Source organism: Gavia stellata, chromosome 25 (genome assembly GCF_030936135.1).
Source record: "Gavia stellata isolate bGavSte3 chromosome 25, bGavSte3.hap2, whole genome shotgun sequence".
Lineage (NCBI taxonomy): Eukaryota > Metazoa > Chordata > Aves > Gaviiformes > Gaviidae > Gavia > Gavia stellata.
In genome coordinates, this window is record NC_082618.1 from 13,308,617 (window position 1) to 13,330,071 (window position 21,455).

At 39.7% G+C, this 21,455-nt stretch overlaps 1 protein-coding gene across 1 annotated transcript in view; it reads left to right on the plus strand.

The window, feature by feature from the left end:
* Window positions 1-21,455, plus strand: part of PITPNM3 (PITPNM family member 3) — a 110,131-nt gene that overhangs the window by 45,161 nt on the left and 43,515 nt on the right. Inside the window, exons 5-6 of the mRNA XM_059829530.1 lie at window positions 18,607-18,683; window positions 20,957-21,192. Of these exons, the coding sequence (XP_059685513.1) occupies window positions 18,607-18,683; window positions 20,957-21,192 (313 nt within the window). The remainder of the gene's footprint in view (window positions 1-18,606; window positions 18,684-20,956; window positions 21,193-21,455) is intronic.

Sequence of the window (21,455 nt, forward strand, 5' to 3'; positions counted from 1 at the left end):
GGTACTCCATAGTAGTCACGTACAATGGACACATGGTAGGATGTGTGTGTGTGACTCATTCAATGAAGAAACGCTGTGGAAGTAAATACAGGCACTATCTCATGTTGCGGCTTCCAGAACAGGATTGGGCTCAGTGATGCATGCCATTATTTTCCTCTAAACAGTGCAGTTTGTGAAACTGCATCTGCAGTGTATTACAATATTCTTTATCATTTGTTAATAGAAAGCATATGTTACAGCCTTCATGTGAACATATTTCTCATGACGGTTTTGTCATTATAAATGGCTAGTAATAGCACAGCAGATGGCAAGAAGCGGCATAATTTCTCATGGGAGTGCGATAATGGAAATGACAGTTTTCTTTGGAGACTATCACCACCTTATGGTTTGTACCTAAAGCAAGTTCTCTTGTTTTTACTCTAAACTCCTCCCTAATTAACGTGACAAAATATTAAGGATGTTTGAAATTACATGTAAAAAAAAAAAAAAAGAGGACTTGGCTTGATTCTTAGTACAGGTTTGAACTGTTCCTCATGTGCTCAGAAGTTTGGGAATGATCATGGAATTCTTTTCCCCTAGATTTAGGGTAACTTTTTTTTTTGTCAGGGATTGAATTGATGCTTTTCATGGCTGATTTGGAGTGTTGAATCACTGTCTAAGCTTTTCCTCTCATGCTGATACACTCCACATGAAGAGACTGTTTGGGCAGTGGGTTATTTCAGGCAAGGCTATAGACGCGCAGCTTGCTTGACGTCTCTGTAAGTCACTGATGAACATGGGCAACTTATAATATATATACCAATTCCAGTGAGAATTCAAGTCCAAAACAATCCGTGCCAGAGACGCTGGCTCATTGGTATCTGCAGTAGCAGTGTGTGTTTCTGTCTCCAGAAATACTTGGTAAATCTCTTCCATAGTCATTAAATCAGTTGGCTCAGATGGTAGACACTGTTCCTGGATATTAACTTTAGACTGAAAAGCAGTATTTCTGTAGTGTGGTTGCATTTGATTTGGGACTGTGAGCTGTCTTCCTTATAGTTCAGCATCTGATCAGCAATAGGTAGGTGTCAGTTACTGTTTTTACTCACCTCCTTCACTTTAATTTTTTTTGGTACCTCATATTGCTAAGAGCCATTTAACTACTTTGGGTAGTTCTCAATGAGCTGATATGTGGTCCAGTGGCTGTCCTGACAATAAAATGCTTAATAGTTCCTGCTGATTTTTGTAATGCAGTCTTATGTTTTAAATTATATCCATTGATGATCTCCCAAAAGATGGAACTTTTAAATTTCGTACTGTTGACAGTTGTTTAATAATGAGGTCACCGTTTCCATGTGATAGTTGAGTACCCAGTATGATCTCAGCCAAACCGAATTATTCACAGTACTTACATTGGCCACCTGTTTTAAATTAAGGTTACCAGGTATTCCAGGTTGGCCGAGTTAACCCCAGATGCCAGGATGTGTCTCCAGGATGCTATTTTGTCTCAGATTTTCATCCAGACATGCAATTTTCTTTTTTTAGTTTTCAGATTGGGTTGAGAGGGTTTACCCTTTCTCCAAGGCTTCAGCCTCTCTCTCTCGCTTTCTCTCCCCCCAAAGAGAATGGGAAACATGTATTCTTTTCATTTGACTTGTTGCAGTTGGAACATAATAGCATTAATTTTGTTTTTTTCATCCATGATACCTCTGTTGCTGGTATCGGACTACAAGCCTGTAGAAAGTTATGAAGGGCATTTGTCAGAGCCTGGATTACAACTTCTGAGCAGAGCTTATATTAAAATGTCAAGAAATTTCCCTGGGGAGGAAATGAAAATTGAACATTTTAAAAATTATTGTTGCTATTTTAATGAAAGTACTCCTTCCCCTTTCTGTATTTCAGCTGTTTCTGTTCCAGAATGCTGAGTTATGCAGCCCTGTGCTTATACTACTCAGCTGACCTGTCCAGAGCTATCTGGGAGGCTATTGCTTAGTGCAGAATGGCAGTGCCGCTTCCCTCTAATTGCTTCAGTTGATGCAATTACATGAATGCATAAGCCAAAGATCTAGGAGAAGCTGCGCCTGAGGAAGGGATAGCAGAATTACTCCCCCTTGCATTCAGTGTGTGATTTTGAAACTTTCTGCTATTGAAGAAGCAATAAAGATTTGAGACCTAATAAATATCTGCATATTTCTGAGTAAAGAATAGGCAGGGTTGTGCTTCTAACAAGTAATTTTTGACCATACATTTGATTATCAGTAGACTAGTGAGGTTTTGAATAGCTAGACAGTAATTACTTTCTTAGCATTTGTCAGCAGTGTTCTAGTAGTGTGGGAGAATTACTGGGTGCTAAGGTTAGCTTCTGCAATGTGTAAAAGTATTCTGATGATATGCAAAACCGGTATCTGTATTTCTATTTTGTTTTATTCCTGCTTGTTGGTTTTGTGTATTGATTTTCTGCATTTTAAAATTCCAGTGCATAATCTAGAAAAGGACAGTTCAGGCTTGGGGAAGGCAAGATCTGAGTAACACCACTTTCACCCTACAAGAACCCTTGTTGTACTTGAGATAGATATTCTTGTAGACAGAGTGTTCTGTGTGCATTTCCTGTTTTTCTTCTCTCTAGCAAATGAAATCTTAGAATACATGGCTCCACATAGGCTGGTCAGATCTCATTTTCTGACTACTGCACTTAGCAATAGGGGACAACAAAAAGAGGGAGGCATAGACTAGTCAGGGCCAAGGGCTCCTGCTGTGGGTCTCGCTGAACAGGATGGAAACCAGACTCAAGATCTTTTTCATGTCATATGATTCACCAAGAGAAGTGTGACGGTGCCCTGGCATCCATGTAAGGTAGGAAGCCTATATAGGTCTCTTGTGACATCTATATTATATGACGTGCTTTGACAATGTGCAATGCACCGTTAGCGATAATCCAGGAATTTTGCCTGATTTCTACTATGTACGTTCGCTGATGTGGCTTAGAACTGATGAAAATCCATGAGAGCTCACCACTTCCATAATGACGAAATCCCTTCTTCATTTTATTTTTTGTAAGAAACAATGCCCTGTTGCAGTTCTGGACAACAGGATTAGTCAGCAGGAGTTGCTCTTCCTCAATAATATAAAGCTCTCCAAGAAAAGTCTGTCTACAGTGGTAAAAAAACAAGAGTGTCTCTGACTTTAGGAAACGAAGAAATTATGAGAAAACTGCTAAACTCCATCTTCACTAATTTTTACTTAAATAGCATCAAAGAGAAAGTATAATAATAGTTTCTAGTTCAGTTTGAACTTCTAAATGAAAATAGAAAAAGATAAAATTATGTTTAAAGAGCAAGATAATTGCAAAAAAATCCAGTGGCAGAAAACTATCATTCAGAAAAGGCACTTTGAGATGTTTTATTTCTCAGTATGCTCCACATGGATGCAGTCATTTTGACAACATTCCTTACTGACACAGAAATGCTACTTACAATGTCTTTTATGAGGGACGTTCATTAGCAACCATTGAAATAGCATGGATCCCATGACTGTAGTTCACTGGAAATACCCAAGTGTTTGACTGTTGTCCTGTGACAGAGAATGAGTGTTGCTTTATGTGTTGCTTTATGGTTGTTTTTTTTACTTTTCTCCAGGAAAAGATTTCCTGTTCTACAAAAAACTTGCAGAAGACCTTCTGGTTTTTATCAAAATCTGAAAACGTGTTGGTTTTTACACTGCTTGACATGGTTTCAGGGTTTTGAAAATAAAATTTTAGTTGCTGAAAACTGACATTTCCCTATCCACAGCTGGGGGGCGGGGGAGTTTGAAATGTGAAATACACTAAAGAGAAAATTACTTAACAGAAACATTAACATTTTATAAAAATATTTGTCAGAAATGTCTTCCTTTTTTCTGCAACTTTGTTATGACAGCAAGAAGTTTACAAGTTTCAGCTGGCAGATAACTTCTTTAAAGTGATGTTGTGGTTTGATCATGACAAATCTATCGCCTTGAATGACAAGCAGCGCTGGATTTTACCAGCCCAGGTTTCAGCCAAGAATCTATATTGGCATTAGAATTGGTTCTCTGGTTCCACCTCCTCCTTGCTTTGCTACAGCTTTCTATACTTAAATAAGAGCAAAATACACTAGATACTAAGCTGAAGGCTGAGGTATCCACACTCTCACTGCAAATCAATAGGAGTTTTTTCAGTGCAAAACCACTGTGGAATTAGAATGGGTACCAGTGAAAGAAATGGAATTCAGTCATATCTCATAGGTTACAAAATTACTGTTTTAGAGAAACCATGCAATTTTATAGAGCTCTGTTTCTGCAGCTTGTCTTCCACATTCCTTAGTTTCATGACTAAGAGGGGAAAAAAACCTAGAATGCTTCACATGCAATGTGCATACTTTCATGCAACACACTGTTGAATAAAATTAAATGTCTTAAGACCCCTCCCAGTAAGGAAAGGGCAGTATCCTTTTCTGCCTATTATTAACTAGTTTGCTTGTGTAGGATTACACATCTGTTTTAAATCCTCTTCTGTGGACCATTTAAAATTTCCAGTACAAGGCCAAGAGACATTGCATCTCTCCTGGGTGTTCAGAAAGAGGCTGTTTGTTGGTGGTGTTGGCAGTAACGAAATTGTTGCCAAGCTTACTGCCTTAGAAAAAGGCATTTCCATTTAAGAAGACAGGTTACAAGGAAACATAACCCACTCTCATAGAATCATAGATCAGCCAGGGACCTCAAAATTATCATTTGGTCCAACCTCTTCTGTTGGAAAAGGAACCTAGATGAGCTTATCTAGCACCCTGTCCAAGCGGATCTTGAAAACCTCCATCAATGGGGACTCTACCTTGTTCCTGGGGAGGTTCCAATGAATGATTGTTCTTACTGTAAAAAATGTCTTAATGTTGAGATGAAACCTCTCTGAGTCTCAGAATATTTTGCTCATTGTTAAATTACTGCTAGTGGCTTTCTGTGTTGCTTGTTACAAATATTTTGATTGGGAAAATCTGTAAAGTTACTTTAACTAATAACTTTAACTATTAGAATTTGCCTAAAATTTCAGTAGTCTGTGACACGGACTGAGGCTGTTCTTGCAGTCTCTCCCCTACACGCACGCACACACACACTCACTCTCTCTCTCTCTCTCTCTCTCTCTCTCTCTCTCTTTTTTTAATTGTCATTATGCATAGCGGCCTTGGCCTGTTCCTGGTATGTGGAGTGAGTTCTTGCAGAGATACTTTTGTGTGTGTGTTTCTAAAAAAAAAGAGCTTTTTGTGGCGTAATGCAGCAGGGCATCTTTTTGAGTGATGAGAGGTTAAAAGAAACAACTGATGTCTTTGACATAAAGATCATTCAGTATATAGTGGTAATGTGTGTTACTTCTGATGAAATGAAGCTGACACCATTTTTCTCTATTGGTGTATTGGAAGCCATTTGACACTGTTCTTTTGGAATTCAAAATTCAGTCTGCCATTCTAGACTACCAACTTTATCTTCATTCAGGAGAGCCCTGCTCAATTGGTCCACTCATTTTCATGATGAGAAGTTACAGACTAGTTGAAGGACTGAGTCTATGAAACCTTACACTTTTCAGGTTATTCTGTTATAGATGGCCTATTGTCTTTGTCAAAGTGCCTTAAGTGTCCCATTTTGAAGATAAAAACATCAGGTGGTCAAAACTGTCTGAACTCATGTGATCTGACCTGGTTCAGAGTTCTTCTTTCTGTTTTTAGATTATTGTACTGTATTACTGCAGGTACTAGGATGCCTGATTGGCTAAGTTGTGTCCTTGAGTAAGGCTTTTAAAATTTTCAGGTTTTTTTTTTTTTTTTACACATTTTTTTCATTATGTTGTGCGGCTGTTTTAATGTAGTCCTGTATCCTTTGAATCCTAAAGGAATTTCAGGTCTGTTTATAAACAGTCCAACAGGTTTAGCACTGCTTTGAGAACAAATTATCTGCCTTTCCTGTGCTGTTAGCAGCTGTTTTAAACATTCCAACCATATGGTGACTTTATTTGAACTTGTTTGGATGCCACTGAAATACAGTTTGCTTTCTGCATGTGTACTTGTTTGTGTGTTCTCATCGATGATTGAAATCTAAGGCTGCATGTATTTCCAGCTGGTAAATTGTAATGATCTTACATAGTTAATGCCAATCGCAAGAATGCTGAAGCATTTACTCAACACTTGAAAGTATTCTAACAATTACTTCTGGAGTTTTCATGGAAAGTCAAATAATACCATTTTTACCCTTCCTGCTATTACTAAGGGATATATTTGAAGGGGGAGGTATCTATATGAGATTGACTTATATTACTGTGTTTTCCTGAAGCTGTGGATCATTAACTGGCTCATGTCTAGAAAGAGAGTATCTAGAAATATTGCAGAAGAGTTGGATACAGTGTTCTGTCAACTCTCTTTAAATATGGTGATGTGTACTTTATAAATATATTTTAACTTGTCTGTTCATTCAACAAAAAGGAATCCCAGTCACTGGCTTGTAATGCTCTGTGCCAGTTTGACACTATCAGTGGAGTTCACTATGTAACAAAGCATTAGAAAGTGAAGTGCAATGAGCCACATTCAACTAACCTGAATTTCTGTTCTTACATGACTGAGAAATTAAGGACTTATAGAGAGCAATTGAGAAGCCACTAAGAGGCAACTTAGAAATACTTGGTTCAAACTCCAGAATAGAATTTGTACTGTCTGAATTAGACCCATATTAACTCACCTAAAGGCTTGCATGGAAATTCCCTTAGTCTTCCCAATTCCTTGGAGAGAAGTGAGGTAAAGCTTGTCATGCTGGAGGTATCATGGGAGGATTCAGTGAGGTTTGAGGGAGCAATTATTGCATGTTGTGTAGTTGTTTGAAGGGGAGCATGGCTAAATTTCTAGGCTTTCACTTTGGCTCCTAGACTAGGGGGAAAAAAGGCATACTTGGTACAGGATTTCAATTTCATTTACATTTTTATTAACATGGCTTCTTTATATCTCTCTCTCATTTTAAAAGCTTGAATTTCAATTATAGAGGAGCTGTTTGCATGGCACTGGTAGTCTCTTTATTAAGGGGTTTTTTCAGATTCTTGTAGTGCAGTAGCACAAAGAGGTGAGGTATGTGTAATTCATTCTTAGTTTCTGTGCTTCTTGCACCAGATTTTCCCTATACAAACTGGCTTGTTACAGCAAAAGAGTTTCTTTCAATTAATTGGGAGGGAGAGAACAAATAAGTAACTGACAAAACTTGCTGGGAAAACATCCCAGAATTTTGCCTGAGGGATGACAAGAGTGCTCAAAAAAATTCTTTCTAGCTTTTCAGATCACTTATCAGAAAATAGTCACTTTCTTCTGCCACTTCTATAATTGAAATTTTTTTTAACCCTCCAATAGATGATTGTTGCAGATGTTCAGGTGTCATGCCCCCTGGATTTGCTGTCTCATTTCTCTAGAGATGTCAGTGTGACTAACGGAGTATTTTGTGACAGTCTCCTCGGTTTTTTGGTTTGCTTTTTTGTTGTTGTTGGGTTTTTTTGGGTTTTTTTTTTTTACACACCTAACCTTCACCCCCACCCTGCTGAGGAGCAGCAGTTCCGCTCACTGTTAGTGTATATCTGGCTCTTGCACAAAAGAGAAAACTTGGCAACCCAAGATTAGTTTTGTTTTGTTTTTTTTTGCTTTGTTATTTTAGGTTGCCTGAAAGGTGCACTTGACAGGAATAGCTTAGGAGAGATTCCCCATCTATCTTTAAACTGTACATGCCACATCTTTGCAAGCCAGTTCTGAATCATAAGTACTCCCCAGATGACTAGTAATACTCATGTAGCTGTTGACATGAATAGTGTCTTTAGCAGCAAAATATGGTGGTTGTTGTACCTGGGAAAGGTTTACGAGTGCCATTTCACACTACAGTCTGGTTATGATGGATGAGGTGATAATATCTCACTTGATGCAATAAACAGTCACTGAAAATAAATACTGCTCAGGGAAGGCAGATTTGGATGTTAGGCAATGAAGCACCTGAGGCAGTCCTAAACCAGTGTTTTTGCTACTGTCAGCCTGACTTTTTTCAGGTGGATTCTCAGCAGTTGGATGCTGCCTATCTGAACCTATCTGCTTGCATTCTTACATAATTTATTTTGCTGCACTTTAACCAGAAGTGCACTTTTCCCCAGTAGAATTCTCTAAACACATTTTGTGTGAGGAAGGTACTGAGGAGACAGAGACATTAGGAAATAGGACTTGGTGGCTTTTGAAAAGTGTCCCTCTTAGGAGATCTCTGGATAAATTCTGTTGCCGTTTCCTTGATAACACATATAAGATAAAAAGAGAGGGAGGGAAGAGAAGAAATTATTTACTCAGAAGAATGTTGATATCCAGTCACTGGAAGCTAAGCGTTATATCTGCATCCTTTTCTCTGAGTTCATAGAATCATAGAATGGTTTGGATCGGAAGGGACCTTTAAAGATCATGTAGTCCAATGCCATTTGAAACTGCACATGATTAAAGAGAAACATTATAATGGTTAAAGCATCTGATTTATATCTCCAGGATGACTCTGTGCTTTCCACTCTGGGCTCACTCAGTTGACAAGAGTGATTGTCCTGTTTGCAGGTAATTCAGAATGATGAAGGCCAATGGTCTTCTTTGTCTTCCACCTTTGTATATTCTTTACATTGGGCGCAGCACACTGTGCATGGCTTCTGTTAGTATGAGAAACATAGAGACAGTACAACAGTGTCAGAGGTGAGATGTTACTGAGGTGGAAGCACTGAAAAACGCTTTTTTAGTGTCATGTTATTGGTAATAAAAGAAACAAATGCTAATATTAGTTCTGGACATTCAGCACGTATCCATTTTTCCATTGATTTATTGCAATGGAGTTACCTTGCTGTCTGGCTTCTGGAAGGATTGTACCTGTGCCTGACTGTATTGTCCAACGAGGGTTCAGCAGGGATGTTTGAGATCAACCTTTCTTCTTGTAAAAAAACCTAGTAAGGCTTTTTCTACGGGGACTCCAAAGCTCTTGTATGAGACTTGTCCAAATGCAGAGATCTTCCTTTCCTTGCAAAAAAATACTCGATGGATAAACCTCTGGAGAGGCTGTGGGGTGTATTTACAGTGGGTTCCTGGTGGATACCAAACTGAGATTGAGTTGGGAGGTACACAAATATGGAGCCAGGGATCTGCAACCCTTCGTCCCCTCTCTTCTGGGTTATGTTGATAGAACTGCAGCCAAAGAGAGGGATGATGCAGTATGTGCTGAGGCATGGAGCCAGGTCTGATACTGTGGAGAAGCTGTGCTTGAGCTTCCCTTCCATATAATAATGGTCTCCTAGAGCTTGCAGGAGTTATGAGCTGTGGCTGCTCAGGACATGAATGTAATGGTCTGGTAATGTGCCTAGTGGGACTGCTGAGTCTTCATCTGTGATATGAGTGGCAGATTGTTAAAGTGTCCATCTATAGTGTCTCTGTGAGGGCTCCTTGCAGTCCCTACTGTCAATAAGGCCAGGGAATGTGGAGTGGTGTGCAGGGGAGGACTTTGTGTCCAACCTTGGGTGAACTGAAAGGAGGAAGAGCTGTTGTCGGCTTTGTATGTGGAGGCTAGGAAGGAAGTAGGAGCAGGTAGAAGATGACCATGTTTGAAGCAGTTCTTCATAGTCCAAAGCAGCCCAGATGACGTCTGGGATGACCCCGGTTTGTCGTAGCAGTTTACAACCAGTAGATTTTCTTAGATTTTTTAATTTCATATAAAACAGGGGTACTAAAGACTATTGCCTTTCAAGCTAGCAGGTGCTATGAAATAGGAGATAATTCCATAGTACTTTGGAAGGCAGCTAGAACCTATTTCAGTGCCAATTTTTATTATAGTCCCATTTTGTCTCCTAGTCTGGATTTCATCTGGACAAGGAGGCATGAAATTAATGTGACAGCACTGAGATCACTAAAGCTGTTCTATAATTGTGGTACAACCTCAGTATAGAACAGTCCTGTGCATCTGCACTGGGGGCAGCTCTGCTACTTGAGAACTTGCATGCATGCAAGACTTGTTAGAAGGGTGTGCACAGATGTGTGGGTTAGTGTTTCTGTATACATGTTCCTACCAAATAGAGCTAGAATTTCCCAGCCACATAAGTGTGTCTATGTTTCCTGCACCACATGTCTTTCTGAATGACTGTGTTACGATGAATAAAGCCTTTTCCCTTTTTGTCTTCTGCAAAGTCAGTTTTATCTTTTCAGTCATGTCAGGCTTCCTAACTGTTCTAGCTTTGCAGAACCTACACCAGCAGATTTAGTGGAAGAGAGCAAGTAAGGATTTCAAACCATGTAGCTGAGTTGCGCGCATTGCTGTCACCTGAGTAATTAGAAGAGATGCATTCATTCACGTTCTTATACAAAACACACCACCCTTCATTTCATTCTCTCAGACTTGCAATCAGGAGCCACAGTATTGCCCTATGTAATTTATTCATTACAGCCAACAGCAGCTTTTTACATTCTGCCTTGCAGCACTGCATGCAAATACTGTGCTGTTTGCACAGGTGAGAGACCTGTCATAGCTCAGAAACTGAAACACGTAAATAACCTAAAGTCTGATAGACCTTACACATCACAAAGAGATTCCATGCGTTGTCTTGCCCTACTTTTTTCACAGGCGGTTTCATTTTGGTCATTTCCTGACAGGTAAAAAAAGACAGAGGATATTTCTAGTATGTGAATGGTTTTCTGTGGTATTTCACTGACAATATTGTTCCAAGGATGCTGTTGAATACCCAAAAATCTGTTTAAATGAGAGTGAGTGGTACAGGTGAGAGAGAAATCCATGTATGTTTGACAGAGATTATAGCCATCAGGTAAGTGGTAGGGTCACAGGGTAAGCAGTGGGTCTCTGTGATAAATAGCCAAACTGCATGGTAGTTGCTGACATATCTTTGTCTCTGCAGTCTTCTGCTTGATAATCTCTCCATCTGGCATTTATTCTGACCTTTGAAGCTCATAAAGAGCTTCAAGCAAAACTTCATCATTAAAAACATATAGAAAATACTCATTTGTCTCCTAAATGTGGACTGTCTCTCCTTAGCCCAAGCAAAGTGTCAACCTCATATCTGGGACAAAGTGGTTTTCTTTCTGGGTGTAGATTGGTCAGGGTTAGTGACAGTCCTGTTTCGTATGATTTGGGTTCTTTTGCTCTGAGGAGGAGCCAGTGTTGCTTTGTGTCACAAAACTTTTGGGAGTGTAATGAAAGGCCTCTACTCTTCTGCTGAGTTTGCCAAGGTACAAAAGCTACTGGGATTGAATGGCTCCTCCTCTCCCCCTCCCATAGGCATGCTTACTCTCACCTCGCATCATATAGGTCTACTGTGTGACTAAACAAGATAAAACAGCCATGAAGAACTCCAGGTGAGTTTGCTTTTAATGAACATGGATTGTTTCCACTTATATGGACTCCAGTCGCTGTTGTTCTTGAAAAGAGCCAAGGAACAACACTGCAGTCGAGGTGTGATACCTTAAGAGATGGCAACACTTATAAAAAGGCAACCTTGTCTTCAAAGGGTAGGATTTGCTTCTAGTCAGTAACAATATTTTCAGAATCTTTCCCTTAGAAGATTCTCACTGTGTTTTCTGTTTGTCCAACAACCAGCTCTGTGGAACTCTGCTCTCTGAATGTGTGCCATTAAAATATCAATAGCATAATAATATAAATCTCTGACCTGACTCTTAGATTTGGAACCTGAGTTTAGGGACCGAACAGACAAGGCAGGTTAAGAAAGGTATTTTTTTGGATTTTGTAAAGGAACTCATTCAATTACTCTGATATACCAGAATGTTCCAGAGAGAGGGGTGAGGAGAGGTTTGTACTCTGTCCTCTGATTTCTGTATTATCTCAGAATTATTTGAAAATACTAGAAGACCTCCCATCTGCTATTAAATTCTTATAGGGGAAGATTTCTGAGTGATGTCAGCAGCAGGCTCAATAGGAGTCAGCAGTGTGCCCTGGCAGCCAAGAGGGCAAATTGTATTCTGGGGCGCATCAGGAGGCAGGAGCAGCAGGGACAATGTTTAACGAACTGACCGCAACCCCCATTCCCTGTCCCTCTGTGCCACTCGGGGGCAGGAGGCAGAGAATTCAGGAGTCAAGTTGAGCCCAGGAAGAAGGGAGGGATGGGGGGAAGGTGCTTTAAGATTTGGTTTTATTTCTCATTATCCTACTCTGATTTGATTGGTAATAAATTAAACTAATTTCCCCAAGTCGAGTCTGGTTAGCCTGTGACAGTCATTGCTGAGTGATCTCCCTGCCTTTATCTTGACCCATGAGCCTTTTGTTATATTTTCTCTCCCCTGTCCAGTTGAGGAGGGGGAGTGAGAGCGTGGCTGGGTGGGTACCTGACATCCAGCCAAGGTCAACCCACCACACTTAAGTACCATAGAAGAAGCATACACTGAAGAAAAAATTTGATCCAAACCTTACATCCTAGCCAGTTCATTCTTTGTCCCAAAGTGGGTTCACCATTTTCTTCCCTTGTATATGACTGCCTTTATGAGTGTGGTGAAGTGTTGTAGCTTAAATCCATCATATGCTGTTCATTTTTTTTCCTTTCTGTCCTCAGTGGAGTTTTATGTGCAAGATAGTTTTGTGATTTAGCAGAATTTTGTTTCTTTTGGGGTTTTTTTACTTTTTTTATTGCCATGCTACTGTACTTGCAACTCTGTTCTCTGACAAGCAGGGCATTTTGCAGGAGGGGTGGGAGGTGTAAAGTTTTGTGATATGTGAGTTAATTCCACAGTCTCAGACTAGCTCCTGAAAAGATGCTCCCGTCTGCAGAGGCAAGTTCACTCAGTAGCGTGATGAATTCATTCTGCCTAGTAATATGAGCCAGAGCTGTGTCGAGTGCCTCAGCAGCTGTGTCTAGGTTGAGGTTTTCAAGTGTTTTGCTCCCAGAAAAGCATTAAAACAAAGGCTGGGTTTCTGAAGGCTCTTGAGTGTGTTTGGAGACCTGGTTGCTTTTGTAAACTTGGACATTAGGACAGCAGTTGGAACTAGCCACTACTACCGCCTACCAACCACTGATCCGTTAGCTTGGGTGCCTGCAGCGGAGTTGACCTTCTTGAGGAATGAGATTTCAGCATGTTCTCCTATTCCTGTCTCCCCTCCTTGTGCCAGATTTGAGAAGCCTAGCAGACTCTGTAGCTGGTGCGTTTGCAGGTTAATTAAAAAACAAGACACAACAAATGAACAGAAAGTTTTTAATCTTATCCCACCCTGACCATTCCTGACTGCGTTACTAGCTGTTACAATGTAAGCTATTACAACCCACTGGTTTCTGACTCTGTATGGGATTTGAGTACCTTTTTTGTTACTGTAATTTACATAATGATACAATTAGCATAAAGTGGTGTAATGCTGGTATGAATCAAGACAGCTGGAAAAAATCTGTAACATGTTGATAATGTCATCAGAGAGGTTCGGTCCAGCACAACTGTGTTGTTGTTTTACCTCATTAAAGCCCTTCCAGTAAATAGTAAAACACATAATTTCTCTGTAATCAGTTTCATTTCAGTGCCTAATTAAATTTCTCTCATTTTCTCTAGTAGGTCATGCTGTCCATTTCTGTCTCCTACAGAGCTTTAGCTGCTGAAATAGTCTTACCCTTCACATTGTCATCATGACAGAGAAGGTCCCCCACTTATTTAAGTCTCTGGTATTTAACCTGAACAATAAAGCTGAACCTATGGAAAATAATCAGATTTTGGATCTACAAAGTATACAATCAGTAAGTCTCTTGAAATAAAGGCATGTGTTGATCCCCTTACACATGCCATGCATGACGCACAGCCCCCTGCCTCCCCCACTGTGGGACTGCTTTGAATTCAGGCAAGTTTGTTTCTTTGGGCAGCTCAATGCTGAAGATCTATCCACTGAAATTCCTGACTTGTGCTGCAAATCAGCAAAAAATCACCTGGCTCCCCTTTGCCTTTGCCTTGCCTTTGCGTTTTTCTTTTTTTTTTTTTACATCTCCTCATTCTTTTTATTTTAAAACTGCACTTCTAGGTGCAGATTTTCCAAACAAGACAGTATACGTTCTAACATTACTGCAGCCTGAACTTTTGGCAGTGTAGCAATGCTCTGAAGACAGTTGAACTGTGCACATTGGTGTGTCTAAAAGAAAAAAAAAAACTTTGTATGCTTCCATACAAGTTGATATCATGCTTTTTTCTTTCTTTTTCTCAGCTGAAGTGAGAAACCAGTTTTGAAAGAAGCCCAATTTTCTGATAGGGGGCTACTTTAACAACAGAATAGAAATTGTGATTAAAACAATGCCTAGAATCCTAGTGTCCAGGTATTGATGACATTTTTGTGTGTGTGAAGCAAGGAACTATCCTGCAACCTGGCATTTGATGCATTAGGGAAAAAGCAAACCACCCTCTCTGCTTTCTAAAAGCCTATCTTTAGAACAAGATTTTCAAAGGAACAGCACACGAATAATCCAAGGAAGTATTTTGTCTAGTGCATTGCACTGTATAGATAACTGAAGCTGTTTGTGAGCATGTTATGAGGAGTCCTGGGTTTCCTGTTTCAGTATTCTCTTGAATATAAATACTGTGGTTCAGTATAAGGTGGTGCCTCATGGCCCTGAATAATCCTTTTTTTGTGACGCAAAACTAATGTTTCTGTGGTACTGGTTATGTTGTGAGCTTAGGTGTTAAAAAACTTACACTTTTTCATATGATGACCTTCAGAAAAAAGTGACTCTTCTGGACAGCCTTTTGGAAACAATGCTTTTAATTAGAAACAGCTTTAAATTGCAGAGAGTTACAGAAAGCAATTGCATTGGGTGGAAGTTCCAGGGTTTATGAGTGTGTGTTGTTGCTGTTGGGTTTGTTTTCTGGTGTTCTGGTTTTTGTTGTTGTATTGTTTTGTTTTATACAAGTATTAAATGACTAATCCTTTAAATCCTCGCTCGCTAGAAAGACAAGAATAATTACCTTGTTTTTAAATACGGAGAAACGTAGCCACAGAGGTTAAATAAATTTCTAGTGGCTATAAGGAGTGATAGTGGTAGAACCTGCTGTAGAATTAGCTCTCAATCCTAATGCAGAAGAGCAGAGAGTGTTTGAAATGTGTTTTGGACTAAATTCAGTGCTTTTAGAATAACCTGGCCAAACCCTGCTTAATCAGTGTTCTTCGTGAGGTGAAAATTACAGTCCACTCTCTTAGGGTCTGGCAGACTGCCTATAAACACATGTCAAAGGGACTGGAACCACAAACAGGGTGTGAACTTAGAATGCCAAAAAAAAGTAAACTGAGTCATCTATAGCATTATGTGATGCATTTATTTTCTTCTGACATGCTGGAAGAAACAGAGGAAAATATGTTTAAATCCAGAAAGCTGTCAGTGAACTACTTTGGTATTATTATTTAGTACAACCCTTTCTCATTAACCCCTAAAACTTGTATCTGTCATGGACGGGGGAAGGCCTCCCAGTTTTTCTCGGAACAGCTAACCCTTGTGAGATGAGTAGAATTTTAAAGGCTGCAACACTGCAGTCAGCTGAAGTTTTAAATTACAGATTTCTGGTATTGACATTCAGAAGGGCTTCAAAGCCTCCTTCTACCCCCATGACAGGAAGGAGGAGGTGGTACAGAGATAGGAGGATTCACATCTTGTCTGGAATTGCATCACTCTCTGTAGAAGGGAAAAGCACATTTGTCCTCCCCAAAGAACTGACCCCCACGACTTCAGCTGAAGTAACTCCCCTTCAGTCAGATGTTGCAATATTTAATTTCTCTATTTAAGTCCACTGAGGTATAGGAATAAAAGGTGTTATCTAAAAACAGCCTGGCACTTTTGCTGGTCTCTGTTGCTTCTCACTATGTGAGAATGGTTATGTTTAAGCAGAGGTTGACATACTGGACTTAGCAGTAGATCATGGCAATTTTGCCATTTTGGCATATTTTAATAAACAGTGACTAATTTGTAGTCTTAAAAAGAAATTAATATTCTAGAGAACAATGGCATATAAGGTAAAGTAGCAGGCATCATGAAATGAGCAGGAGAACTCATGAATAAGAGCACATTTAACAGATAAAGCAGAAAGCATCTCTACTGGTCTAGATATCACTAGAGTTTGTATTTCAAAGGAAGCTGACTTGTTGTTCCTAGGTCAATATTGGTTGTTTCATAGATTGCTAGCAGACTAAACAAATAAACTCAACCATATTTTAGGTGTTAAAGTCTTCCTCTCAGGTTTACTTGTATATGTTACCTGTTTCCTGTCTTAAGTAAAAAGTCACTGCTAGGAAGCTGAGATGGTAGTAGAAGCAATCACATTGTAGATGTTTTAAATTCTAAATGGAAAACCATCAGGTTTCAGTTCTGCTGCTCTCTTTTTAGTGTCTTTTAAAAAAAGCCACTTGAGTGCTGTAAAGCTGGAGTTTTCATAATACTGCTAAAAACTACCAAATATCTGGTTTGAGGGCTATAGTGGCCACCAGATACTAATTTTTAAAGAACTGTTATGTTTTGAAGGCCATGAAAAACCTAATTATTGTGTTCCAAAGTCGTCTAATTCAGGGAATGACTGAGGTTGGAAGGGACTTCTGGAGATTGGCGTTTCAGCTACTCTCCCCAGTTTTGTATTGTCTGCAAGCTTGCTGAGAGTACACTCTATCCCATCATCTAGGTCAGTAATAAAGATTCTGAACAGGACTGGACCCAGTGGTGGCCCCTTGGGGTACACCACTAGTCACTGGTTTCCAGCTGGACTTTGCGCTGCTGATCACAACCCTTTAAACCTGGCGGTTCAGCCAGTTTTCAGTCCATCTCACTGTCCATTTATGTAGCCTGCACTTTCCCAGTCTTTCTATGAGGATGTTACGTGAGACAGCGTTGAAAGCCCTGCTAAAGTTGAGAGAAACAATATCCAATGCTCTCCCTTCATCCAGCAAGCCAGTTGTCTCATCATAGAAAGCTATCAGGTTGGTTAGGCATGATTTTCCCTTTGTAAATCCGTGCTGACTACCAACAGTCACTTTCTTTTCCTTGTGTTTGGAAATGAAGCACAATGGCAGCAGAATACCTCTTAGAGACAGCAGCAAATCAGAAGTTTGATGTTTTTCTTCTTGCCTCCTCTTTCTTTACCTGAGAAATCTGTGTTCCAGGATCTGACTGCAGAACCCTGTAAGTAAAAGTTTGAGTAAGTGGGCTTCAGTGTGGTTTTTGCAAAGCTTTGCTCATCTCCTCTCATGTAGATGTCTCATAAGTGCTGTAAGAGACAGGAGTTTGGAACATTCCTTTAGTTTGTAAGGAAGAGATGGGCCCCATATATACATGTGACAATGAAGCTGACAACAGTACTAGTCAAATTTTATCCTACAGCTGTTTCCTAGGTAACTAACACATGCAGCCATAGAAAAAAGACTGCATTATGAAGAGACCAGAAAGATCTTGTAGCAATTCTCTTCAATGACTGAAGAAAGACAGTGCAAAAAAAAAAAAAAAAAAAAAAAGTGGATAGTGTTGTATCATCATTTTCTTTGTCCTCAAGGACAGAGATTTGTTCAGAGAGCAAGCATTTTCATAGCCAGCTGTAGAAGTTTTATGGAATAGAATATTTGCAGTTGGAAGGGACCTACAACAATCATGTAGTCCAACTGCCTGACCACTTCAGGGCTGACCAGATGTTAAAGGATATCATTAAGCACATTGTCCAAATGCCTCTTAAACACTGACAGGCATGGGGCATTGACCACCTCTCTAGGAAGCCTGTTCCAGTGTTTGACCACTCTCTCTGCAAAGAAGTGCTTCCTAGGTTTTGCTTCCCAAGGCCAGATGGAGGACAGTCTCAGTCTTAAAGCTGATATCGTGAATGTTCCATTACTTACAGCAGGTTGCTGTCTAGCCAGCCTAAGAAGTAGTCACAAGCGGGTCTTTGGGTCCCTTTGGTCATGCTCTAAAGTCAATGCAGAGACTTTCATTGTTCTAACTGGATGATGCATGCACAATCCTGTTGCGAAAAGGTATTAGCAAAGCGCTGTGTTTCTCTGCAATGTCACTTCCTATTTTTCAGGTTACAAGGTTTTTTGAGGAGAAAATGTCTTTTGTTCTATGATCTGTTACTCCAATTTTGCATCCTGGTAATGGAGTGCTGCAGTTACTTCTGGAAGTTTCCCAGGTAGTCACAGAGGTTTGTGGAAGAGCTGGATCCTGAAGGTCTTTAGAGAACTTTAAAGGCTTAATTCACTTGCCTATATATAGGTGTTTAGTGCCATTTAAGACATACCTGAGTATCTAAGATATCTGTATGGGACGAGCAGAGATGATGCAGGATCTCAGGCGACCTCTTCTACTGCTGCTCCAGAAAGGCACAGATGACCAACAGCAGCTGTACCGGTACTACACACCTCTGTATAAGGACCTGAATCCTGTTCTAAATGTTACTGTTAAGAATAGAAGAGCCTCTAATACGTAGGACTACAAGTAACCTTGTCTATTTTTCTGTTTCTCCACAGGATTTCCTATGAACAGATCTTCTGTCTTGAAACTAGAAATGTGCCTTACCTCCATAGATGTCTGTAAAAGATGAGGCAGCCAAATATTTATATGATCAATTATGTCTCTTTTCCTTTCAGGTGAATTATATAGAGCCTCTTTAAGAAAACAAAGGTTCCCAGCACAAGGCAGTATTGAAATACACGAGGACAACGAGGTGAGATTGTTTCCCAAAGCAAGCTGATTTCCAAGGAGTAGACATGTGGAAATACTCTCATATTGTATTATGGAATTATAAACCCGTTTGGTGGCTTAGTGTGTCTTTCCCTTGTTCAGTAGGTGCACATGCAATCGCTGAAAATCATCACAAGCTTTTTTAGACATTGCATAATTAACTTAGGTGGAAATATGACCCAGTTCTCTGAAGAGAAATTGTTATGTCTACTTAGTACTTCAGTGGAAATGCAGGTTTTGTGAAGCAGATTCAGCAGCAGTCATGACATTGATAGTAACAGAATTGCTTTTTTTTAGAAGCAGTAAAGAATCTAAAAAAGTTGTGTTCCTTCCAGTTAAGTGATTAAGGTCCTCTGTCCACACACAGGACAGGCAACGGAGATGTCTACTCTTTCATTTTTGAAGAATTCCACTCCTACAGCCCCCTGAAAATGATGGCAGTCTTTGATTGACTTCAGATGTCCTTTGGATTAGCCCTGCTGAGAGGAAAATTAATTTAATTCCCTCTGAGTCCTCTTGTGAAAGATACCAGTTAAACCCAGCTGAGAGACTTTTTGTAACAGTGACTTTAGCAATGTTGACCCGCTTTAATTTTCCCCTCTGTTTTGAAGCTTTCGGTTCCACCAACTCATCAGCAGTGCCGCTTACTTACAAGCTGGCATTGGCTGTGGAAGGAGCTACTCTTAGCTTTTAAAGGGAATTAAATTTCTCTTCTGAATAACTGGAATGGGACCATATGGAGAGGGAAATTATAAATTAGAGCAAGGAAAAGTGGAACCTTAAAAATTTTCATAAGATCCAGTACTTCAGCAGATACAAGGTAGGTCAGCAAAATGCCTTCACAATGAATACTTCTACTGGATACTAAAAATCATGGGCTGAACAGAGATAGTGGCTTTATGGGACAACTTATAATTCTCTCATTTTCAGCCATTTCTCTGTCACTGTTATACAGGTGCTAAAGTTACCAATTGCTTTGTCTTATCCATATCAACAACATTTCCACCCCTACCCCTCACTAAACTACAGGCTGAAATGTGTGCGCGTGTGTGTGTGTGTTTGTTTACTTGTCAGCTTTTCTGATTAATGTTATACTTGTTAAACTCCGAGCAATTCTTCTAATTTTGTATTTACTGTTGAAGATCGTGGCTTTAGTTCCAGAACTTAAGAATAAAGTATCCAGAACATTGCCTGATTCTCAATAAATCACCCAATCACAGAATCACTAAGGTTGGAAAAGACCTGTAAGATCAAGTCCAACCATCAACTAACACCACCATGCCCATTAAACCATGACCCACAATGCCTCTAGCAGTTAACAATCTTCAGACAAGTACAAGAAATGTTACTGTTATTTTTATTTTGTGTTCATGTTTGATCAAGAACTAGAAGTCTCCAGGAATCATGTGACCCAAAGCAAAGAAGAAAATGGCAATCAAGATTTAAAAACAAAAAATCTCCTAATCTTTTAATGTATTACTGTGTTCTTCTTTGAGTGCATATAACTCTCAAGGGGTAAAGAAGAAAAAAAAGCAGCATTGTGAGACATTCAAAATGTTTTTCCCCTCTCAAGTACATAACATCTTGTTTATTCTACGGAGCACACTGATTATTGTCTGTCTATGCACATATTCACATATTCATAAATGTATTTGTGAAGTTTATGGATATCAACAATGATACATTTTTTTACTCTTTCAGTAAATGTCTGGATAAGTTAGCCCCATTTTTTATTTTAATATGAAATTGCCAATCTCAAAAGACTGAGATAAATGTATCAGCTGCTTCTGCTGGATGTTTTCATTAGCAGAGAAATTTGTCATTTTAGAACCTGTGATGATTTGAGTTAGAACCTTTCCAGTAAACGTAGCAGCCTCGTTCATGATACCTAGACAGGCGTTTGCTTAGGCTGTCTGTGGATGTTGGAATTCTTCTCCAGTCTCAATATATTTGAAATAGCTTTTCATGTACACAAAGCTGTTTATAATCTTTGTTGGTCTGAAACCTACATCTGTGCTGCAAGGGTTTTCTGGCAGAGCATAGTGTGCTCTACCTGGTTGAGACATACTTAAATTAAATGGGACACGCACACCCGCCCCTTCCTGTCACCCCCAGTGAAGGCAAATACCACAAAAAGATCACAGTGGGGGTGGAAGAAAAAAATCACTGCTAACTGCTTGTGAACATTGACACCAAGTATACCAACACTGTCCATAAAAATGCTTCCTCCCTTCTTATTGCCTGTTTTTCTCACAGGAAGGAGTTCAACACCAGACCTGCGAAACTCATGTGCTAATTTTGATCCTACATGGGGGGAACATCTTAGACACTGGAGGTGGGGACCACAGCAGCAAGCTGGCAGACATCAACACCTTCAGTTCTGTGTTTGAGAAAGTGACCCAAGCCCATTTCCCTGCTGCTTTGGGCCACATCTTAATCAGACTTGTTCCCTGCCCAGCAATCTGTTCAGCAGCTTTCTCTCTTGTTTCCAAGTAAGTTGATTTGCATTTTCTAATGTTTGGCTTTGCAGTGTGGTTTTGAATGGCTTTCTGTGACCTGTCTTTTTCATAATGAAATGTTGTGAATCCTTCTTAATCTTTTGCTTACTGCAAGACTTAGAACAATATTTCATCCTTTTCTAAGTGGATGTATTTATTTAAAAAAAAACACCACACAAAAAACCCACCAAAACCAAAAAACCAAAACCCATGGTGAACTACAGCCTATTGTTGACATGCATCCAAAGATAAAAAAA